This window comes from Zeus faber, assembly GCF_960531495.2.
Source record: "Zeus faber genome assembly, chromosome: 1".
Lineage (NCBI taxonomy): Eukaryota > Metazoa > Chordata > Actinopteri > Zeiformes > Zeidae > Zeus > Zeus faber.
Genome location: NC_137193.1, coordinates 16,956,344 through 16,975,792, shown reverse-complemented (window position 1 = coordinate 16,975,792; position 19,449 = coordinate 16,956,344). Strand labels below are relative to the sequence as shown.

Here is a 19,449-nt window from a genome sequence, read left to right as displayed (position 1 = left end):
GTTTCATCACCGCCCAGGCCGGGGCCGAGCGGCTCTGCAGCGGCAGCGGCAGCAGACAAGGTGGGCTGGACCGCCGGCTGATGTCATTTCCTCCGCTCGGACCTTTGCAATACTATCCACGCCGAGGGACCCGCGCGACGGGGGGCGCGACGGCACCCGGGGTGAATATACCCTACGAGCTGAATGCGACGCTGTTAAGCTGCGAAGTCCATTTGCTAGTTGAAGGTGGGCCGGCTGCCATAACAGGCCGAGCAACAGCGGTATGAGGCCTGGGTGCGAAGAGCTCCTAAAGCTTCCGGTGAACTCTCGCCGGTGCTGCTTTTAATATCAACAACAGGGAGGAGAATGCACAAGACGCTACACAGGCAAGAGGCAGCGGTCAAGTATTTGAGAGAAACGAGCAAAAGGAGTCATGGACACAGCCTGGGATGACGGGACGTTGGAAAGGCATTTGGTTGAAGGTCGGCGAGGACGCCGCTCCTGTGATGGTACTGGAGGGTTCGTCGCAGGTTGATCCAACTCCCGTCCCAGAGTGAATGGAATCAGAAGCTCACGGACGGGAGGACGGAAGATGGAGAATGGAGACCACAGTGACTGACTGTTGCCTTGAATTTCGGTATCAATGGTCTTGGAGTGGCTCTGGATCGACAGCGAGGATCGACCGTGCAAAATGCCCAAACTCTCACCGCACCCCGATTCTAGAATGAAGAACTCAAAATAGCCTGTATTGTCGGACAAAACGCCATATATTTTTGAAAATATACAAAGCTGTTCAAATCTTTATGTTTTTGTGCGGTCATGATGACAGCTCACACCTGAAGGACCGTGAACCAAACTTGATAACCTGATAAAACCTGACAAATGAACACATTTTCCATGTGACTTTGCCTCAACGGCTCAGCATGAAGGTTTTACTTTCTTTTCCCTCGAGAAAAACAAACAAAAAAAAATAAAAAACCCCATTGCAAATCGTCAATCAAGACACAACACAACGGCGCCGTAGCTCTACTCGTACGCGTTATACCCCCACATATCTACAGCACGACGTGTACAATACTGCGTCTCTTTAAAAAAATCACCTATAAAAGAGGTTCATGTGTTTTGCTCTTCTCCAGTGATTGTGTGTGTATGTGTATGTGTGTGTGTGTGTGTGTGTGTGTGGTTCTCTTAAAAGGTCGTAAACATTTACACATGAGCACGAAAAATTGACTGAACACTGAGCGCTCTTGGGGCGTGGTGGTGGTGGTGGTGACGGCGGCGGCGGCGTCGTGGGGATCAGGCCTTCTTGTTGATGAGCACCGAGCAGCACGTCAGGGCGCCGTCCACCTTGGCCTTCTCGGCGTTGGACACGGGCACCAGCGTGTAGTTCTTCAGCTTCTTAAACACCTGCGCCACACACACAAAACGCAGACAGGTAGACATGAGACGGACCGTCCCTCCGGGGTCACTTTTCGGGTTCAATCCAATCCGATGTGACCAAACCCCCCGCCCCCAACAAAATATGATTATTACACCATGCCGAAAAGAGCCTCATAAAGCGATGTGCGATCCCGTGGAGTTCGTCCAGGAGAAAAATCGGTGTTTTCCTACTCCCGTTCCAAAAACGAAACGGGATACTTTTCACTCTCGACCCCGCAGTGATACCGAGCGTGAACCGGTGGCGGAGCCAAGGGTGACCGAGTCGACCCATTCATCTTGTGAGGTAACAGCGGCCCCAAGCGAGGCTCCTCAGCGGGGCCCCCGACGTCACGTTCGGAAGCCTGGAACGGCCGGCTGCTTTTGTCTCGACCGCGATTATTCCTATGATGGGCCGCTCTGGGGCTGGTTTCGCCGTGTGGCTGACAGTCGGGTTAGAAGAAGCCCCTTAGGACCCCTTGCCTTTGTCAATGTGGGGCCATTACGTAACAACATAACAGAGGAGTTAAAAATAGTGGGAGATTGGAGATTTTTATTACATTTTTCACCGTGCAATATATAGGAATAACACTATATAGGTTATAACACTGCAATAATTACATATACATATACAAGTACATAGTAATAATTTAAACCTTTTTAAACTTATAGCAATAATTTATCCTATACATAGAATCACACTTTGCGTATTCACATTTTTATATCTTTGGCTATTTATGTTCTGTATTTTGGGCTATTTCTGTGTATTCACATTTGTCAGTATATCTATTATAATTTTTTTTTATTAACAGATTCTGATTCTGATTCTAGAAGAGACTCCTGTGAAACGTGCGAAGACTAACAATACACAGCGTGAATGTACAAAGGACCTCTAAAAACTCTCAGATCGAAATGCTGTGTGGCTGCTAATAATAATAATAATTTCGCGCATTGAGTAATGTCTTTATATTGACGCCAGGGGCTCTAATAAACAGAATGAGCTGCGTTACCAAAAAAAAAGTCTACGCACGCTTCCGGTGTTTCGGCACAGGCCTGAGACGCCTCGCCTCCAGGACGACAAGGCGGTTTTGAGGCCTGTTTCTGGAGGGGAATTGGCCGACCTGCATTAGTCTACAGTCAGCGAGGAGGTTTCTTTATCAAAGCAAAGGAAGCACAAATCACAGATATGGATTTCATCACAGTCAAGTTGAATCCCGCTCATTAATCTTCTTGGGAAAGTATTTTCTTGTTTTGTTTTTTTTCGCTGACTTAACAAGCAGAGCAGCCTCCACAGAGGCAGAATTTTGTGTTTTTTTTTTGTTTTTTTTTTCTTTTCGTTCTAAAAATAACGGCTGGAGGTTGGAGTTCTAGCCACAGAGTACATTTTGAGGGTTGAGCACTGTCTCAGCAGATTGCAGGGTGTCGGGTTTGATCCTGGGAGAATCGGGAGCTCGTGTTGACTTGTTTCGACGTGGAAAGAACGACGAGGGCTTTAAAGGACATCGACTCTGCCTTTCCAAGCGCAAGGAATTCAACGGACAACACCTGAGGGTCACCGGGTCAAACGACATCGTCCTCGGCGCTCCCCAAACTGCGGGGCTGAGGGGGGCTCTGGCCTTCCACAGCATGCTCTGGAGCTCCCTTCCCATGAAGGTTGGATCTCGACTCATTGGAAATACTTTTCCTGAAATATTCCCCCGGGTGGCCGATCTTAAGCGTTTTCAATGGTTTGGCTAATGCCACGGGATGGGTCGTCCATCCCATCTCACAGCTAAAAGCAGAAAATATCGACCGTAATTTCCGGACTATAAGCCGCTGCTTTTTATCCAAGCTTTGAACCTCGGGGCTTATCCAATGACGCGGCTAATTTATGGATTTTTCCCGCTTTCACAAGCTTCATGCCGCCAAAAAACTGAGCAAAAAACCCATTATGTGACGGTGCTCAGTTTTTTGGCGGCATGAAGCTTTCATTAGACCAACGAAATTGCCGAACGGGTTAAGGTGAAAAAATGTAACTGTTTAGATTAAATCGAGCGCGCTCAAACTTCCCATCATTTGCGGTCGTCATTTCGTCACCCTCATCACGGCAAAGACACAAAGGAATGCATATGATGCAGCTTTCAAGTTGAAGGCGATCGATCTGGCTGAGGGAAAAGGAAATAGAGCCGCTGCACGGGAGCCTGAGTCGATGATAAGACGTTGGAAACAGCGGCGTGAGGAACTGACTCTGGTGCAAAAAGACAACAAAAGCTTTCAGAGGGAAGAAAAGCAGATGGACCGGGTCAACACACAGAGAGCAGACGGCCGAGGTGGTTCATCTGTACAGATTCGACTGAAAGCCAAAACAATCGCCACCGCAATAAGGTTGGAGGATTTTAGAGGGGGACCATCGTGGTGTCTGCCAGTGGGTCCTGACAGCGTGGAGAATTGTCAAAAAATCCGCTATCATCAACGGGTTTGGAAAGGCTGGACTGCTGCGTGTTGAAGAGGGCAGCAGGAGCTCAGCGGGGAATTTGCCTCCGGATGAAAGTGACGAGAGCGACAATGAAAACGATCCAACATCGGATGAAGCAATTCTGAGGCCATTCAACTGCGACACCGAAGGAGATGACTTCAGTGGTTTCAGTGGAAGATAGTGACCAGTGACTTTCTTGGTAGGCATTTTTGTTACAAGCTGTGTTTTGTTATTTTATGCTTAGTTATGTTCAAAATAAATATTTTTGAAAAATTCAGTGGGTGCGGCTTATATTCAAGTGCGCTTAACAGTCCGGAAATGATGATAAGTGGTGCTTTCACACCACCCAAGGCTGTTTATGTCTGTGATGCAAACGTCTTTGTTAAGGTTATTAGGAATTGCTGTGAGCACAGTTAAGTTTTGCCTTGGAGATGCCTTGGTATTTAGACTCAGTTTAGGAGGAAAGGAATCATTCATCAGCCAACCCTGAAACCCGAGGGCCGTCTCCGTAAGACAAAGTCTGGAGCCAACAACAGAGAATTCCTATTGAAATTCGGGAAAAAAATCACTGGCTTCGAAGTCGGAGTTTCCTTTCAACGCTGGGTAAAAATTTCATGAGCTACTACTGCGAAGCACTGAAAGTGGACAGGACCGACCAGCGTGACTAGCACAGAGGACTCAGCAGCATCTCTGTATCCTTCCTGGCCAGCTTGATAACATAAACAAACTCAAGGGCTTTGGTCCCATTGTGAGCCCAGAGAAATCACAAGCAACTGGCAAGAGTTCTCAAAGAAGACTTTCCCCTCAATCATCGTTTGTTTATCTCCAGGTTCCTCCCGAGTAAAGTGACTTCTTAAGGCGTCATCATGCTCAGAGCCAAATAGTTTGCCAGCCTCAATTAGGCAATTAGTCCAAAAACACATACGTAGATGGTGGCATTTAGGATTGCTCTGACTCTTTCCTCACTCTATCGTCACAAACACGTGCACTGAGTTTCGGTGCGGACAACCGCGTTTGGTGGCATGACCTACTTTAGACATTTTTGGACGGGACAACGGCCGAAGTAGGTTGCTTCCGTCCGGGTTCCTTCCTCAGCGCCCCTCGCCCGGCCCTGCGCACTACGAGTCACTAATCCCACTAAAGGAACCGGGCCTCGCCGAATCGCGAACCTCGCGCCCTTAACGCCGAAGAGGCGGCGCCACAAAACAACCGCGCCGTGGGATTACCTTCACGCTCGCCGGAAACTCCTCCGACGTGCAGTGCAGCAGCACGTGTCCCTTGTTGGGCAGGTTCATGTACACGCAGTTGGCGGCCAGGTCGTCGGGCACCGTCACCTTCACGTACTGATGATCGCTCATTTCCTGCATCACCTGCGGACGGACGGACAAAAAACGGAGCGGACAGGACGAGACGGTCAGACAGAGGACGGGTCAAACGGGCGGGAAAATGGAAAGACGGCCTGGAGGGACAATCCATTAAACAGACAGGGAGCGAGGCGCTCAGCAATGTGTGCAGTTGGACAGACCCCAGAAAAAGTCTGGTATTTTGACAAACAGTCAGACGGCCGGGCCGCGAGGGACACACTGCACCAAAGGCAGTACCGAGCCCCCCCCCCCCCCCCCTCTTCATCATCCAACCCCCCCCCCCCCCCCCCCCCCCCCCCCCGACCGTGATCGGGGGGTGGGGGTTATGGTGGGGGCGGTGGGGGCCTTAATGGAGAACACAGACAGACATTCTTTCTCGGCAGATGTCATGTTATTTATGTAATCTGACAGACTTGAAGGTGAGACGTGACATAAGAGTGGAGCGGGGGTTGGGGTGGGGGCTGGGGTGGTGGGGGAGGGCTGAGGAGGTTACGACCGCGCATCGGCACAGGTGCCTCCTGATGTTTACGACCGGAGCCTCTGCGGGCGGAGGGCACCTCGAAGAGGGGACGGGAAAAGCTGTTAAGGGAGGAAAAGAAAGGGAAAAGATAAGGATGAAAGAGGAAGACGATAATAAAATGGCAATTCCGGCGTGAAATCTCCACCAGATACACCCCCACCGCCCCACCTCCCCCCACCTCCCGACACGCCTCACTTTCCTTTCCATCTTTCTCTTGTTGCTCCTCCGGTGCTGTCTTCTCTCTCTCCTCTCCTCCCTCGCTCACTCTCACCCGCACCGATGGCCATGATGGGGAAGGTAAAGAAAACACGCACAAAAAAAAAACGAAGACAACAGTCGAGATACTGCCAGTGCTTGGTGGTCCAACGGGAGGTTTGTGGTCCTTGTATGGACACACACACAGTGTCCGTTTATGTACGATTTTATATATATATATATACACATATATATATATATATGATTGGGCTGAGAGGCTAGTACAACTAAAGTATTATGTAGAATTATATTAGATATTATATACAGCTATTCACTCCATTTTTTGGTTCAGAAGAGCACTTTCCTACTATTTGGATTAGACCAGGCTTAGGAACTGATGGCATAAGTGTGTTTAGATGTGTATGAGTGTGTGAGTGTCTGTGTGTGTGTGTGTGTGTGTGTGTGTGTGTGTGTGTGTGTCTCTCAATCAAGATTGAGAGAGGCTGAGAGATGTTTGCAACTGATTAATTGATTGCGGCAGCCCGAAGCGAAAACACTGTCCATCTCACACCCACACACACACCCACACACACACACACACACACGCACAAATAAAGGGGGAGACTGAGTCGAACAGAAAGGAGAAGGGACTTCCACTCTACCAAAGATCAGAGTTTTCCCTGCTCATCGGCTCCTCTCATCTCCGCTCCCAAGCACTACATTCGGGGTCGAGGAACGGCTCCGGAGGCGTACAGGAAGTCGCCTCCGAATGGGGCGAGCAATCTCCGTGGCGCTTGCAAACGCTCCCAACAGGGAAATGTTTTCCCCGGTTCCCCCTGGAAAATCTCCTGTGTGACGTTATGGCACGGCGCCCGAGGAGCCGAGTCTGCTGCTCCTTGTCCGTTGCGAGCGGAGCGTCGCTCGATGCAGAGCTCCGTGTCACCCGGCGACGAGGCGCTCGGCTCTGCCCTCCTGTAGATTTAGAACGCTTTCGTAGAATTTCCATTGTCTTCGCGTCATCGCGTCGCAAAATTCCACCTCAGATGAGGTGGTGGGGTCTATGACAACAGCTGAGGCACAAAGTTAAACTAAATCTAATCAGACAGAGACGCTAATGGGGACAATTCACGGGCTGACATTTACGATAGCTTTTTTCCAATTATTTCTTTAAACCACGGCCACGGCAGCTGTTTGCGGTCATGTGAGCAGAATCGTGAAAGGGCAAGGTCGCGCTTCGTTAAATCTCAACCAAATGCGCTCATCTGACATTCTTTATTTTGGCTGGCGGCGAGGTGCGATCACGCGGGACTCTCGGCTAACAATCAAATTGGTTTTCGGGAGAGCGTCACGTTTTTTGCCGTCTCCTCCCAGCGCCAGGGAAAGGAAAGGAAGAGGAAAACTTCGCTTCGCCGCCCCAGGACGGTGGGTAGTCACGCCGGGACCCGGGCCAAGGATGGAGGACGGGGTTCGGGGGCAGTGAAAACGGAGACCGGCAACCGCAGAAGTTGCCCCGTCAGACTGGCAAAAGCAAAAGATATTCACCGGAAGGGAACGCTGCAGCGGAATTTCCTGGACGCCTTTCTACGTGGGTCATCGGTCGTTGGACCTGATTTTGAATAGTTTGTATTGTTCTGCCATACCGATCCTTCCCCATGAGGCCCTCACAAGGTTTTACAATGACGAAGGAAAGAATCCTTAAAAAACATAAACAAAAGACAAACTACGCCTAAAACTTATTCGGAACACTTATCCCGGTCGGGGGAAATTGCCGTGATAGGGTGAACATGAATTCCTTTTGTGAATTGTTTACGAGCAGTCGCTGAGACACATTTTTCCCCTCCTCCCTGGAAATATTACTGCCCCCACGCAGATTGTTTAGCTCTGAAATGTCTAATCAGGAACAAACCGACTGCAGGGGAAGGGAAGAAGGAAGGAAGGAAGGAAGGGGAGAAGAGGAGGCCGTTCCTACATCAGCACGGCTCCTGCGGTGAGGAAAGCCCGACGGGAGAACACAAAGGAACGCTCGCAGACTATAACTAACGGTACGATGCCGATACCTTCTCTCCCCGGAGCACGGGAGGAGGCCCCTGCCCGAGCTCCCACTTTATACAAACACCCATGCTCTGTTATTTTTCGGCCTCCAATATTCTAAATACCCGACGATTCATATTTCAACGCTTTGCGCCCACATCTGCGTTTGGGACACAAGCTCGGGCTTGTGTCTCAAACGCGACACTTGAAGAGGAGGGGCCAATGCCCTGGTCCTGCGGTGGGGTCCTTGGCATCGTGTTGGGGTGTCTCGCTGTACGGCCCCTGACTCTGACCGGGAATCCCGAAAGTCCCGACGCCGGCAGGATATCCAGAATGTAAGGGTGAGTTGTGCGCTCAATGACGGGGGCGGGGGAAGCACTCAAGCCTTCCGCCCACGCACGCCGGCGTCGAGGGAGGAAGACTTCACGGCCGAAGCGTGGTGATGACCGCGGAAGAGGAATGACCGCGGAAGAGAAAAGGCCGCGGTTACGTACGTCGGCGTGCGATCCCCACCGCGGGAGGGCTGCTACACACAGACCCACACACCGTTTCCAATATCATGACTTCTTTTCAATTGGGTGAGAGTTGGTACCTGTGAAAGGAGGCATGGGCACCGAGCAACACGACCCTCACGGTGCACGTGCGATGTCTTCTCTCGTTTCCGTTCGCATCTCTTCCTTTCACTGCTTTTGCTGCCGTGACGTCCGAATTTCCCTCCGCAGATGAGTAGAGTCTTACCTTATTTTATCTTAGCTCCGCTAACGCCGGGGTCTTGAAAAACCTATTTGTCCGAGACAAAACTTCGGGGTCCGTATACACATCCGAAAAAAAAAGAAAACAAAAAAAAACAAAAAAAAAAAACAAGCGCCGCATTCATTATGGAGGTATTTATAAGCAGCCTGTGAGAACATTACCTAATTACAAATCCAGGGTCGTTAAAGGTCCGTTTAAAACGGGAGCTAATTGCCGGGGGAGGGGTTGGGGGTGGGGGTGACATAAGCTGTAATTAGAAAGCGAGGAGTCTGTCATTAAGACTCGCTAATGAGTCCTCCTCGCTGCCATAGCTAATTAACGAGACGCTCCAAAACCGCCTGGAATCTTAACGAGACGACGGCGTGTCGGGCGTTACATAAAATGTATTTGCGGGCGTATTTACACGGTGCGCACCGAGGTGTGCTTCCTTAAGTGCTATCGAAGTGCGTACAGAGAGCTTGCGACGTGTTTGGACTTTGCTTAATCCCTCTCCCCCTCGGTTTGAGGGGTTTGCGTTTTTGGTTTCCGAATGGTCTCCCTGTGACCCCCCCCCCTTTGGCTCGTTCGTCAAAGTTGGAGCCTGTTTGGGGAACGACCAGCAGGGGGCGATATCAGACTGGGAGACAACCGGAGCGCCGCTGCAGAGACTTCCGAGGCGAAGTGCACAGGTGTGCTTGCATAAGGGGCTGAAAATGTGTGTGTGTGTGTGCCTGCGCTTGCGAGCGTGCGTGCCGACATCATCGGTGACGCAGCGTGCTGATTCTGTGTAGATGGGTGTGACTTGCTTCTGGATAATTCCATTAGTGGGATAGGCCAGGATTTATTACCTGCTCAATGATAAACTAACAATCATCCCGCTACCCGCCTGCACGACGCGTCCTCTCTCTCTACATCCCTCCCGGGGGTTAGACAAGGCCGATCATGTGATCAAACTCTTCATCGATTCGATTTGGAGGAACCTTTTGAGACCAGGTAGTCAGCCCAGGCGTTTGAATAGAATGGCTTTGTGATTTAAGACGTTGGGTGCGTCCCCCCCCCCCCTTGCAGATTTTAGCCGCCGATATGAATTAATGAGGGGAGATTTGGGGGTGAGGCAGCCATCGGAGGAAATCTGCTCTGAGTCACACGCGGGATGTCCTATCTTGTAGCGCTATGCAGGCCGAATACCTCGCATATCAGGGAAGGAAGGAGGAGGAAAAAAATTAAATAAAAAAAACATGCTGCGCTGTCATGCCGAGGAGATGGAGCCAAAGAACAGAAAATGAAGATGGGATAAAAAAAAATAGAAAAAAGAGAGCGAGAAGAGAATCTGCTGCGTCAAGGCTCATGGAGAAATAAAGTGAATGAATTATGGGTTTGAATCTGGTTTTCCTTCTCTGTGCTCCAGTTTCCTCCCACCTCACGACACAGGTCTCCCCCGCCCTGCGTCCGCTGTCTGCTGGGATACACAATGAGTATCCCAGCGTACTTAAGACGGCCAAAATGGAAATGGGCTTGCTGAGCGGTTTCCATGGATACGGCCAGTCGGCTGGGGACTGTTATGGTAAAGGCGAATGATTTTTGTAACGTAAACGCCGTTGGGCGGCTCCACACCTTCATGGCTTTCTGCGCTGGTTCGCTGGAGCCGACGACGAAGATCCCGGGCCCCGCCATGCTGCAGAAGCTCTTCAGGTGCAGGCCTCCCAGCACCGGGACAGTGGACACGGCATAGTCCTACGGGACAGATGGACGGACAGACGCACGCGCACACATGCACCCACGCGCGCACACACACACGCACACGCACACACACACACACACACACACACACACACAAACGCAGGCACCACAATTAGGTCAAGTAATAATCCCAGCGTGTGCGGCAACGATAATGGACTCAACAGGCGTCGTCCTCTTCCTTGTGGGCCAAACTGTAAAGTCAGGAGCCAACCCGGGATCTGCATTGTTTCTGCTTTCATTTCTGATTTCTGGGATTCTCCGTGGTTCTTACAGACCTGGCAAACTCGGGGAAATATTTGGAGCACCACAACAGTGTGACAGGGAGTCTCCGTGGTGTTTGAGTTACTGCAGCTAAATGACTCCATCAGCTATTCACAGCGTAGCCGTGACGACGCAACAAACGGACGTATGCCAGCTACTACAGCTAACTATATACAGTATACTAATTTATCGGATTAGGATATATCCCTTGAAATGCATCATCTGGTAAAATTACCAAACGACGCTTACGCTTCAATTTCTGATTTTTTTAAACGTCTGACCTGCCGATTCGGGGCGATTCAGAATTTCATTGGATTGTATGTTCATAATAAAACCTTGACTATAAACATATATTTTACATTGTGGTATGATCATTTAGAGTTGATATCTGTGATAGGAGAAATCAAATGTTCTTATTATTTGCTCTCATTGGGTGTATCTGCTGTACGTCAATGACAAATACATTATGTAACCTGATCACGCTCACGTGATAGGACAGCAGCACATGCTGCAGGACTATGCTGCAATTCAGTTACCACAACAGTGAGATTGCTGATTTTGACAGTGCGTGTTTATTATTGTTAATTATTCACTATAGAACAACAGAAGAACATAAAACTGTCACTGAGTTCCAATAAAATTTAATATGGGACTCTCACCAAGTTTCAGTATAATGTAACATGTAACTCGACACAACAAATAACTAATAAATTATAACTGTAAATGTCCATTTCAAACTTCGGATGAAACTCTCTTTCACTTACAAGTGCAAATATACCTTTCTGTTATATTTTTATGGTACTTGCCATTCCAAAACAAACTGCAATCATTGCAAAATTAAAGAAATGGCCGACTCGTCTCACTTTCGTTCACTGGAAGTCCTCCTTCCCTCGCCGTGCATTAAACCAAGTGAATCAAGTCCAACGACTCGTTTCACTGAGTGACTCGTCAAGAGCCGAGTCTCAAAAGAGTCAAACTTTTCATCACGAGTGGAGCTCATGCAGTAGGAGGAACAAGCAGAGCCGACGCTCCGCTGTAGTGACAGCAATAGATACACAGTTTGCACACTTTTGGAATATTGTCAGGCGATAAATAAATAATTTGTCTAATGTTATTAGTTTACCTTGAAGTACCTCCAAACAGCCGACATTTTATTTATTTCGCTCTTTTTTGTGCGTCAACTACGCAACTACGTTACATTACGTTGGTACGAGTACATGAGCACAGTATCGGGCGTGTGAATTTAATATCAGAATCAGACATATCTGATATCTGACGCTGATCAAGCTGAAAACCGGCCGATTCCGGTGACTCGATATGAATCGCACGTTTTATATGTTAACACTAAAGTCACATTTTTGTGCTTGACTATGACTCCCCCACTTCCTATTTTACCTCAGCAGTGCAGCGTTTTGCCTCAGGGGACAATACAGTACCGTGAGGGGAGGGAGGGGAGGGGTTACAGAAGCACAAGCACATCAGGTCCAATCCGAGGCACGTTGTTTAAAAACACAGTAAACGTACATGATTGCTCTGTATTGATGGATTGTTTTTACGTAATTACAACATATATATATAGAGTATATATATATATATGTATATATATATTATTATTATTATTATTTTTGTTTTTTCATAGTTTCAGCAGGTAATTCGAACCTGCATATTTCGACCAAGATTTGCATGGTTGGTACACAAATTGCGTGCAGGTTGGCAGGTCTGTTCTTAGATAAGGTTTTGCATCTGCTTTGATGAACGGAGAACGGGATGAGGAGATGTGTGAGATGAGGTGGCTGAGCCCGGGGCCGCGCCGTGTAATTAGAGAAAAGCCCTAGTGACCTCCTGGCATCTCATTGGAGAGCTTGCTCGCCGGACTTTGATAAAAAACCGTGTCGGGTTGATAGAGCCGAGATCAAACAGTGATTAACGCAGGAGGGATCGATTGTGAGAGCTTGTGCAGCGCTGCCCAGCTCCTGAGCTCATTAATGTGCGATGCAGCAATGATAATGCGGCCGAAGCAAGTACAGTTAACCACTCCCGGGGACGAGCTGGTCCATATTATAATTTTGCTGCGGCCTGTGAACCTTGGGCAGAATCTTTGACCAGATTTGTTGGGTTTTATTGACAGCACGCAGTGGAAACAACGTTTACTCTCCGAGGGCTGAGTGGTTGGTGCGAAGATTCACGTCGGGACATTTAACGACAAATAGATGTTGATGCTTACACAGCGCCGTGGAATACCCTATTGTGATTGGTCAGTAGCAGCAATCAGCGGTCAGTTACCTCTGAATAACAACTGCTGTCCTTTAAATATTGACGTTGTTATCACGGGCAAACACTTCTCCATGTGGTTTCACATCCCTCATTTCATGCTAATGCTAAAACAAGCTAGCGGCGGGATTTTGTGACGCTACATAGAAACTACAATGGAAGACTTGAAGTGAAGAACGGGGAAAACGGGGAAAACGCACACCAATAACATGAAAAAGGGAAAGCTATTTTTTTTGTAGGACGAATAGTTGCTACATTTTTGCTCTTTTAGCCACGTTGTAGTGGATTATTTTTCTTAGCGGAAGCTAAGGAGAAGCTTTACAGCCGCCAAGCCCGCCGTGGCACTAGCCATACTAGTTACTGCGGTGTGGGGGTGGTGTGGTTTGAGCAGCAACACCTGTCCTGGGTCTAGGTAATTGGGGCCCAGGACCAGAGTGGCTGCATACCTGTGGCTCATTGGTTGGTCTAACGGGCAACAGGTAAAACCCCCATCCCCACACCTACTCAGGAGAGGAGCCTTGTCAGGACACATGTCCATCTGCTCCTGGGCTTATTCCAACCAGCCCTCTCTCTACAACAAACTGGTGTGTCCAACCCAGTCGTCTGTGTCTCTGTGCTGAAGGTCCCTGAACACGTCACTTGGGTGGGTGTGGCGGCAAAACCGCCACAGTTACAAAACTAGGTATACATGTTATAAAATAAATATTGGCCGCTCATTGTTATCTTTTAAGAACCTTGTAATAAGCGGGATATTGTGCAGCCGGGCCGTCATTATCACAAAATAACTCCCGACAGGGTGAGAGAGCGAGGACGAAAGAGAGCGGACAACAGTGGCTTTACTTTGTAATCCGATTGGTTGGAATTCTCCAACATTCTCATCGGAAAAAGACCCCGATACCGAATTATTACCGAGTATAAACTGAACTTGACCTCTACATTCTTCAGTGGCAGCCATGTTAACGTCTTAGCATTGTATCGAGTTGGTTCGTTTGGCTGTGGAAAATGGTTGGCCCTGTTGTGACCCCGGCCAGAAGGAGAAGAGGTGAATGTAATGTTCTTCATTACCTCCACCTATCAGGGACCTGACATCTGCAATTAATTGCGGAGTGCTAAACAGAGCAGGCTTTAAAAAAAAAAAAAAAAAATGCGATAAGAAGCGGAAAAAACAACAGCGGAATCCGGATTAGCAGAGTAAAATTGATAAGAAATGCGGAAAAAACAACAGTACGGGCTCTTCCGGAGGACGCATCATTAACCCCCGACTCAAACGGCGCATTGTAAAGAATTCAAACGAGAGCGAGGCTGTTCGGATTAGCGTAACACATGGAGCCATCGAGGACGTGACCCGGCGATGAACCTCTGAGTCAGGAGAATTCAGGGGTCTTAGTGAAACACTCGGCGAGTGTCTATTAATAGCGCTTATACTGAATCAGGACTCAAGAGAGCAGTCCAAACATCATCAGCAGAGGCTGTTTTGAGTGGGAAGGACAAATATTTGTCCACTAAACTGGCTTTTTAATATGAAAGTTGTTTGGAGAAGTTGGCTGGGAGAATTACTGTAAATTAGATCTGTATCTCATTAGGGTGCCTGGGGGTGGTAAGAGACTTTATTCCCAGCTGAAAGACGTAATACATAAATGGCCTATTTAATACACTACATCGGCGTAGTTCATCAAAATCGGGTGTTCCGCTTCTCTGCTTGGAGCCTCGTGTTGCGATCCCCGCAGATCAGAACGTGATATGTAATTAGAAAAATGATATTTAGAAGGTCTCCGCCTCGAGGACCTCTTGAGGTTTCCCTTCCTCCGAGCCGATAAAATGTAATAAACCGCTGTGGTTGTTCACTTTGAGCAACTGCGGCCTGGGTCTGAATCGATAGACTCATTGTGACGCCCCGAGGTCCGGCTGAAGGCGCTAGCTCTCGGAATATGTCATTCTGTGGTTTCCATTAAGAAATTGGCACAAGAAACCTGTCGGCTGCTCTGGCTATACCGCTTATTGCATGGCTACCCTACTTAATAAATAAACACAATGAGACGGAAGATTGATTTGAAATTTTTTTATAACTAGTATGCCTCGTTCAAGAGATTCACAAAGAGCAACTGTCAACAAACACGTAGCTAACACTGCAACAACGTAGTGAACTATTCAACCCCATGACTTAGCAACTTACTGTAATCGATGTGAATTTGGACATACCAGCATTCATTTTTTCAAATCTTCATTCTAGTTTCTATGTAGGGTAACAAGATGTCGCCACTAGCTACTGTTAGCATTAGCACGCGGGCCGAGTGATGTCGAGGACATGAACCAAGGTCGAGAAGAAGTTGCCCATGGCGTCGGTCATTATTCAAAAATAAGTGGCCGCCGACTGCCGCTATTGACCGAGCCTTAACCTCACTTAAGCTTTACTTACTTGTAGGTATGACATCACTGATAGCCATAACTGATCAGATAGCCATCGATCCATATTGATGTCCAATACGGTTCATTATTATTAGAGAGCGGGGCAATTGAGCCACAACAGACCGAGGCTGCACTGCTCCAACTCACCTTGAAGGCGTCTGCCAAAATCTCAGCTCCTCTGTGATTGGTCCTTTTAGATAATCCCACGAAGATCTCTCGACCTGCGGAGAAAAACTCCACCGATGAACGCGCATTAGCCCACATGGGCGCACAGTGCCCATCTGCACACTCGGCTCGTCTAAATACATTTTGAGAGTGAAACGTTCCCATTAAGCAGTCACTTGGAGGAAATTTTAATAGCACCGTCGCAACTCAGGCAGGCTGATGAAGCAAACATGCTAAATCCTCAATTTTCCAATCAAAAGTATCAAACCAAAAAGAAATAAATTAATAAATAAATAAAAAGAAGATCCGCACGTGAAAACAGCTCCCAATTCAAAAGCACTCCCCACTGAAATAGCACCGCTTTGACACTTTGAAAACAGCCGAACCAGTTCAGGGCCGTGTCGGGACCCAGGGAGGGGGACCCGATTGCAGCTGCTGAACGTTTAGAGGGGCCCTGCCAACGGGAAATGTTTCTAGCCCCAGCAATACGAAACCCATTTCAGCTGGAATGATCTTCAGCGGTGGTGGGCCCATGTCTAGAGGACCAATTAGGTGTACTTCTGCTTTTTTTCCCCCCCTTTTTCTTTCCTTTCCTGAGCAGAGAAGACACTGAGCCACATTTCAGTTCACCACACAACTGTAACAGAATGTACAGAAAACTTCAAGTGGACCACCAGCGACACTGCTTACGCACGCTCCGTGATGAGAGGGGCTGTTAGAAACCGGTGGTAAAAGGATGAATACCCCGCTGATTGAATTGCAATCACGCGATACAGCCGGCACTTTATGGGGAGGGATGTTGTAGGACCAAAATGTGCCTTGCAGGCTGAGGGGCCGGGGTTACTAAGGGTGTTCAGTCAAAGGACTTAAAGGCTCAAACTACTTTGACTTGACTTTATAATGCTTCGCTTTTGGCCATTTAGGCCAGTAACTCATCAAAAGTTGAAACGACTCTAATATGATGCATACAATTGAAAATTTGAGATGTGGGACGTGGGACGTGAAATAGCGCTGCTTGATTGGTAATTGGGTGCCGCGTGACAGGTGGAATGCTATACCTGTGAAAAGGACGTCGCCTCCATCCAGAGTGGCGCTCTCATCGGTCATTTCCACTATGTTCAGATTCAGCTGTTGCAGCGCAGCTTTCATTGCCTCTGTCTGGAACACAAACATCAACCCACGTTGAAACAATGGAAAAACTGTTACCAAAAGTCAAAAAAGCAACGAAATATGGTTTGGTGACATGGTAAAAACTTCTTGAGCATCAAAACGTAACGCCGTCCTCCACTTCCAATTTGTCATCGCTCAGTGTGTTTGGAATATTCAGTATAATGAGGCTGCACATTCAAAACCCACCGCGACGGGACTCCGCTTTCTGCAGATACAACAAGTAAAAAGCCTGAGGCTGGGTGCAAGGAAACCGGATCTCCCCAACGTGCAGATCAAGGTGGCAATTCCAATTCCAATGTGACGTGGGACGTCACTTGTTAAACGTTTACGAGGTCACTTTGCTGGAGGTTGGGTTAAGGAATGGGACTGGTACACACCTTCAAGAAATGGGGACATGGTGTCTTTGGGTAGCATTCCATCATTAAGTGTACTTCCAGGAGGATTCTGTGTTTTGACAGACTCATGACGTCCCTTTCCAACTAGTGTCCTTGGAGAAAGAGCGGTGACCGCTCCGCTCTTTTATCACCTCGTGCAAGTTCTGCAGCTTGAGGGGCCGGCGGTGCTGGTGAGAGCATCAGTGTTTCCACAGGACCCTATCTCACCATGACCTCAGCCTGACTGCTGCTCTGCTTCTCTTCAGGGAGGGGGAAAAGCCATGAGGTCACCCAGGTATCTGCCCCTGGACGCTAGCAAAATAGTGCCGTTTTCAGCCAACGGGGTTTTGGAATGGGTGTTTGATTTGAGGATTAGATTCCCTCGTCTACAGGGCCGTAGACATCGGAGCAAGCCAGGGAGCGGCAACCTTCAGCCTCCAAAAAGGCATTCTGCAGCTGACGGATGACACCACCAGGTATCTACTATAGAAGTAATCAAAACGGTACTTCATTTCATTTCAAAGACTCTTTTCAACTTACAGACCTTTACACTCAAAAGGGTAAAACCTATCTGAATCTATGGACGTCTGGGCTCATTACCTCATCTGTCCAATTCTTCTCTATGACTCGTGGACCAATTCTGAACCTCTGATGAAGTTAAAATGAGTGAAGGGCCCCTAGGATACTCACTTTGTACCTGCTTTTCACTCTGTTCTGTTCCTCCATCATCCTCCATGTCACCCTCTTCTCTTTCCTTTCTGCCACTACTATCAGCGGCTGCTGTCTCTCCAGGAATCTGCCACGATGCGGTAGTCTACATGCTGCTACCTCAGCTCTCTGGCATTTCCTCTGACATCATAATTGATTTGACCTGAGGTTGCGGGGCCCCCCTCCGAGTCCGATGCAATGGCTCCCATGCAGAGACGACAGCAGGCTAAAGTGGCCATGTGTCATGCATGCTGTGTGTAAGAAGTGAGCACCATTTTGGGTAACCTAAATTGTTGTCGATCGCGTGCGCGCGTGCGTGAGTGTGTGTGTGTGTGCATGACACAAAAAAGTTATCTACTACAGAGGGCTTACAGTCCCCTGGCTGATGATTTGGTGGTCATCATTTAAATATCCAAATGATCAAAAAGCCATATTTTCATTGTCTTCATCAGCTTATCAAATAAGCATCTATTCTCAATCCATATTGTACAATGTTAAATAAGCATAAAATACCAACTTCAGCAGGTAGCCTGACATTGACTAATGTTAGCTCCCATCATAAGCATCACAGTCAAAGTTCCTCTCCTGAGTCATCTGTCGCATTTTGGAAACTTATCAATGTCAACGAGAGTTGTCAAGATGAAAACCTGTGCCCAAGTGATCATTAACAACTCCCCACACACCTGCTAATTAGAACAGATGATCCCGAAGTCTGAAAAAACCCATACTTTCTCTGAGGTGAGATCTTTGTTTTTGCCCACGTTGCCATTGCAAAGACAGCGGGGCTCCTAAAGGGCCTCCTTTTGTTTGATCATACAACGAAGAACATCCCCATCAACGGCTGTCGACCTCGGTATGTGGAAGCCGTTGTGTTCCATTGATCAAAAAACAGGGTTATAGGCTGTAGCTAGGATAACACTAGATAACCCCCAATGATATTTCTTTCTTTCTCTTCCACATTCCATCCATTCTCTCCAAACCCTGAGTACAAGGGGCATCAATGCTTCTACAGTGGCTTCCCATGTAGAGTGGCCTATTACCTCTCAATGGACACCCAATACACAACCCTGGCAGTGGACTGGGTGCCAGCCCTATGCACCTATAACCCCCCTTTCCTCTCCTCTGGCTCTGTCCCTTCTGCTCTTCTCTTCTGTTCTGTGCTTCTCTGCTAAGTGCCCTGGCCAGGCAGCTCAGTGCCAGCCAGCAGCCCCTTTTGAATGGGAATGGCCTTTTAAAATTCATTAGGGGCTCTGGGCTTTGAGGGCCAGGCGGTCTGCCTGCAACATTCCTGCCGTTCCAGCACAGGACAGGGGAGATGGAGCAGAGAGAACGGCCTTTTATTTCGGGCCTTTTCATGGAACCACCCGCACTCCCCCTTTCCCTCCCCCACCGTAGCCCCTGGTACCCGTGGATATCGCATTCTGCTAAAAGGGAACATCGGTCTGATAGAGCACAGAGCATTTGGAACGGGCACAGAGAACACAACAATGGCATTCCAGAAGGTCATCCTAGCCTCCCCACAGGCGACACAGTCCCACGCTCCGACTTCCATGGGGATACGGTGTTCCCTCTCAGTCTCACATGCAAGAAGGAAATTATCCTCCACCCTTTATCGGACAGTTTCAGGGGTAGATGGGATAAAGGGAAAAGGAAACTGAATTT

General features: G+C 48.3%; 1 protein-coding gene across 2 annotated transcripts in view; it reads right to left on the bottom strand.

The window, feature by feature from the left end:
- Positions 1–725: 725 nt before the first annotated feature.
- Positions 726–19,449, bottom strand: part of ddah1 (dimethylarginine dimethylaminohydrolase 1) — a 70,840-nt gene continuing 52,116 nt past the window's right edge. For both annotated transcript variants that reach the window (XM_079999504.1, XM_079999503.1), the window contains 5 exons: positions 16,594–16,693; positions 15,518–15,591; positions 10,307–10,426; positions 5,077–5,220; positions 726–1,386 (listed from right to left, as the gene is read on the bottom strand). In XM_079999504.1, the coding sequence (XP_079855630.1) occupies positions 1,276–1,386; positions 5,077–5,220; positions 10,307–10,426; positions 15,518–15,591; positions 16,594–16,693 (549 nt within the window). In that variant the 3' untranslated portion in view covers positions 726–1,275. The remainder of the gene's footprint in view (positions 1,387–5,076; positions 5,221–10,306; positions 10,427–15,517; positions 15,592–16,593; positions 16,694–19,449) is intronic.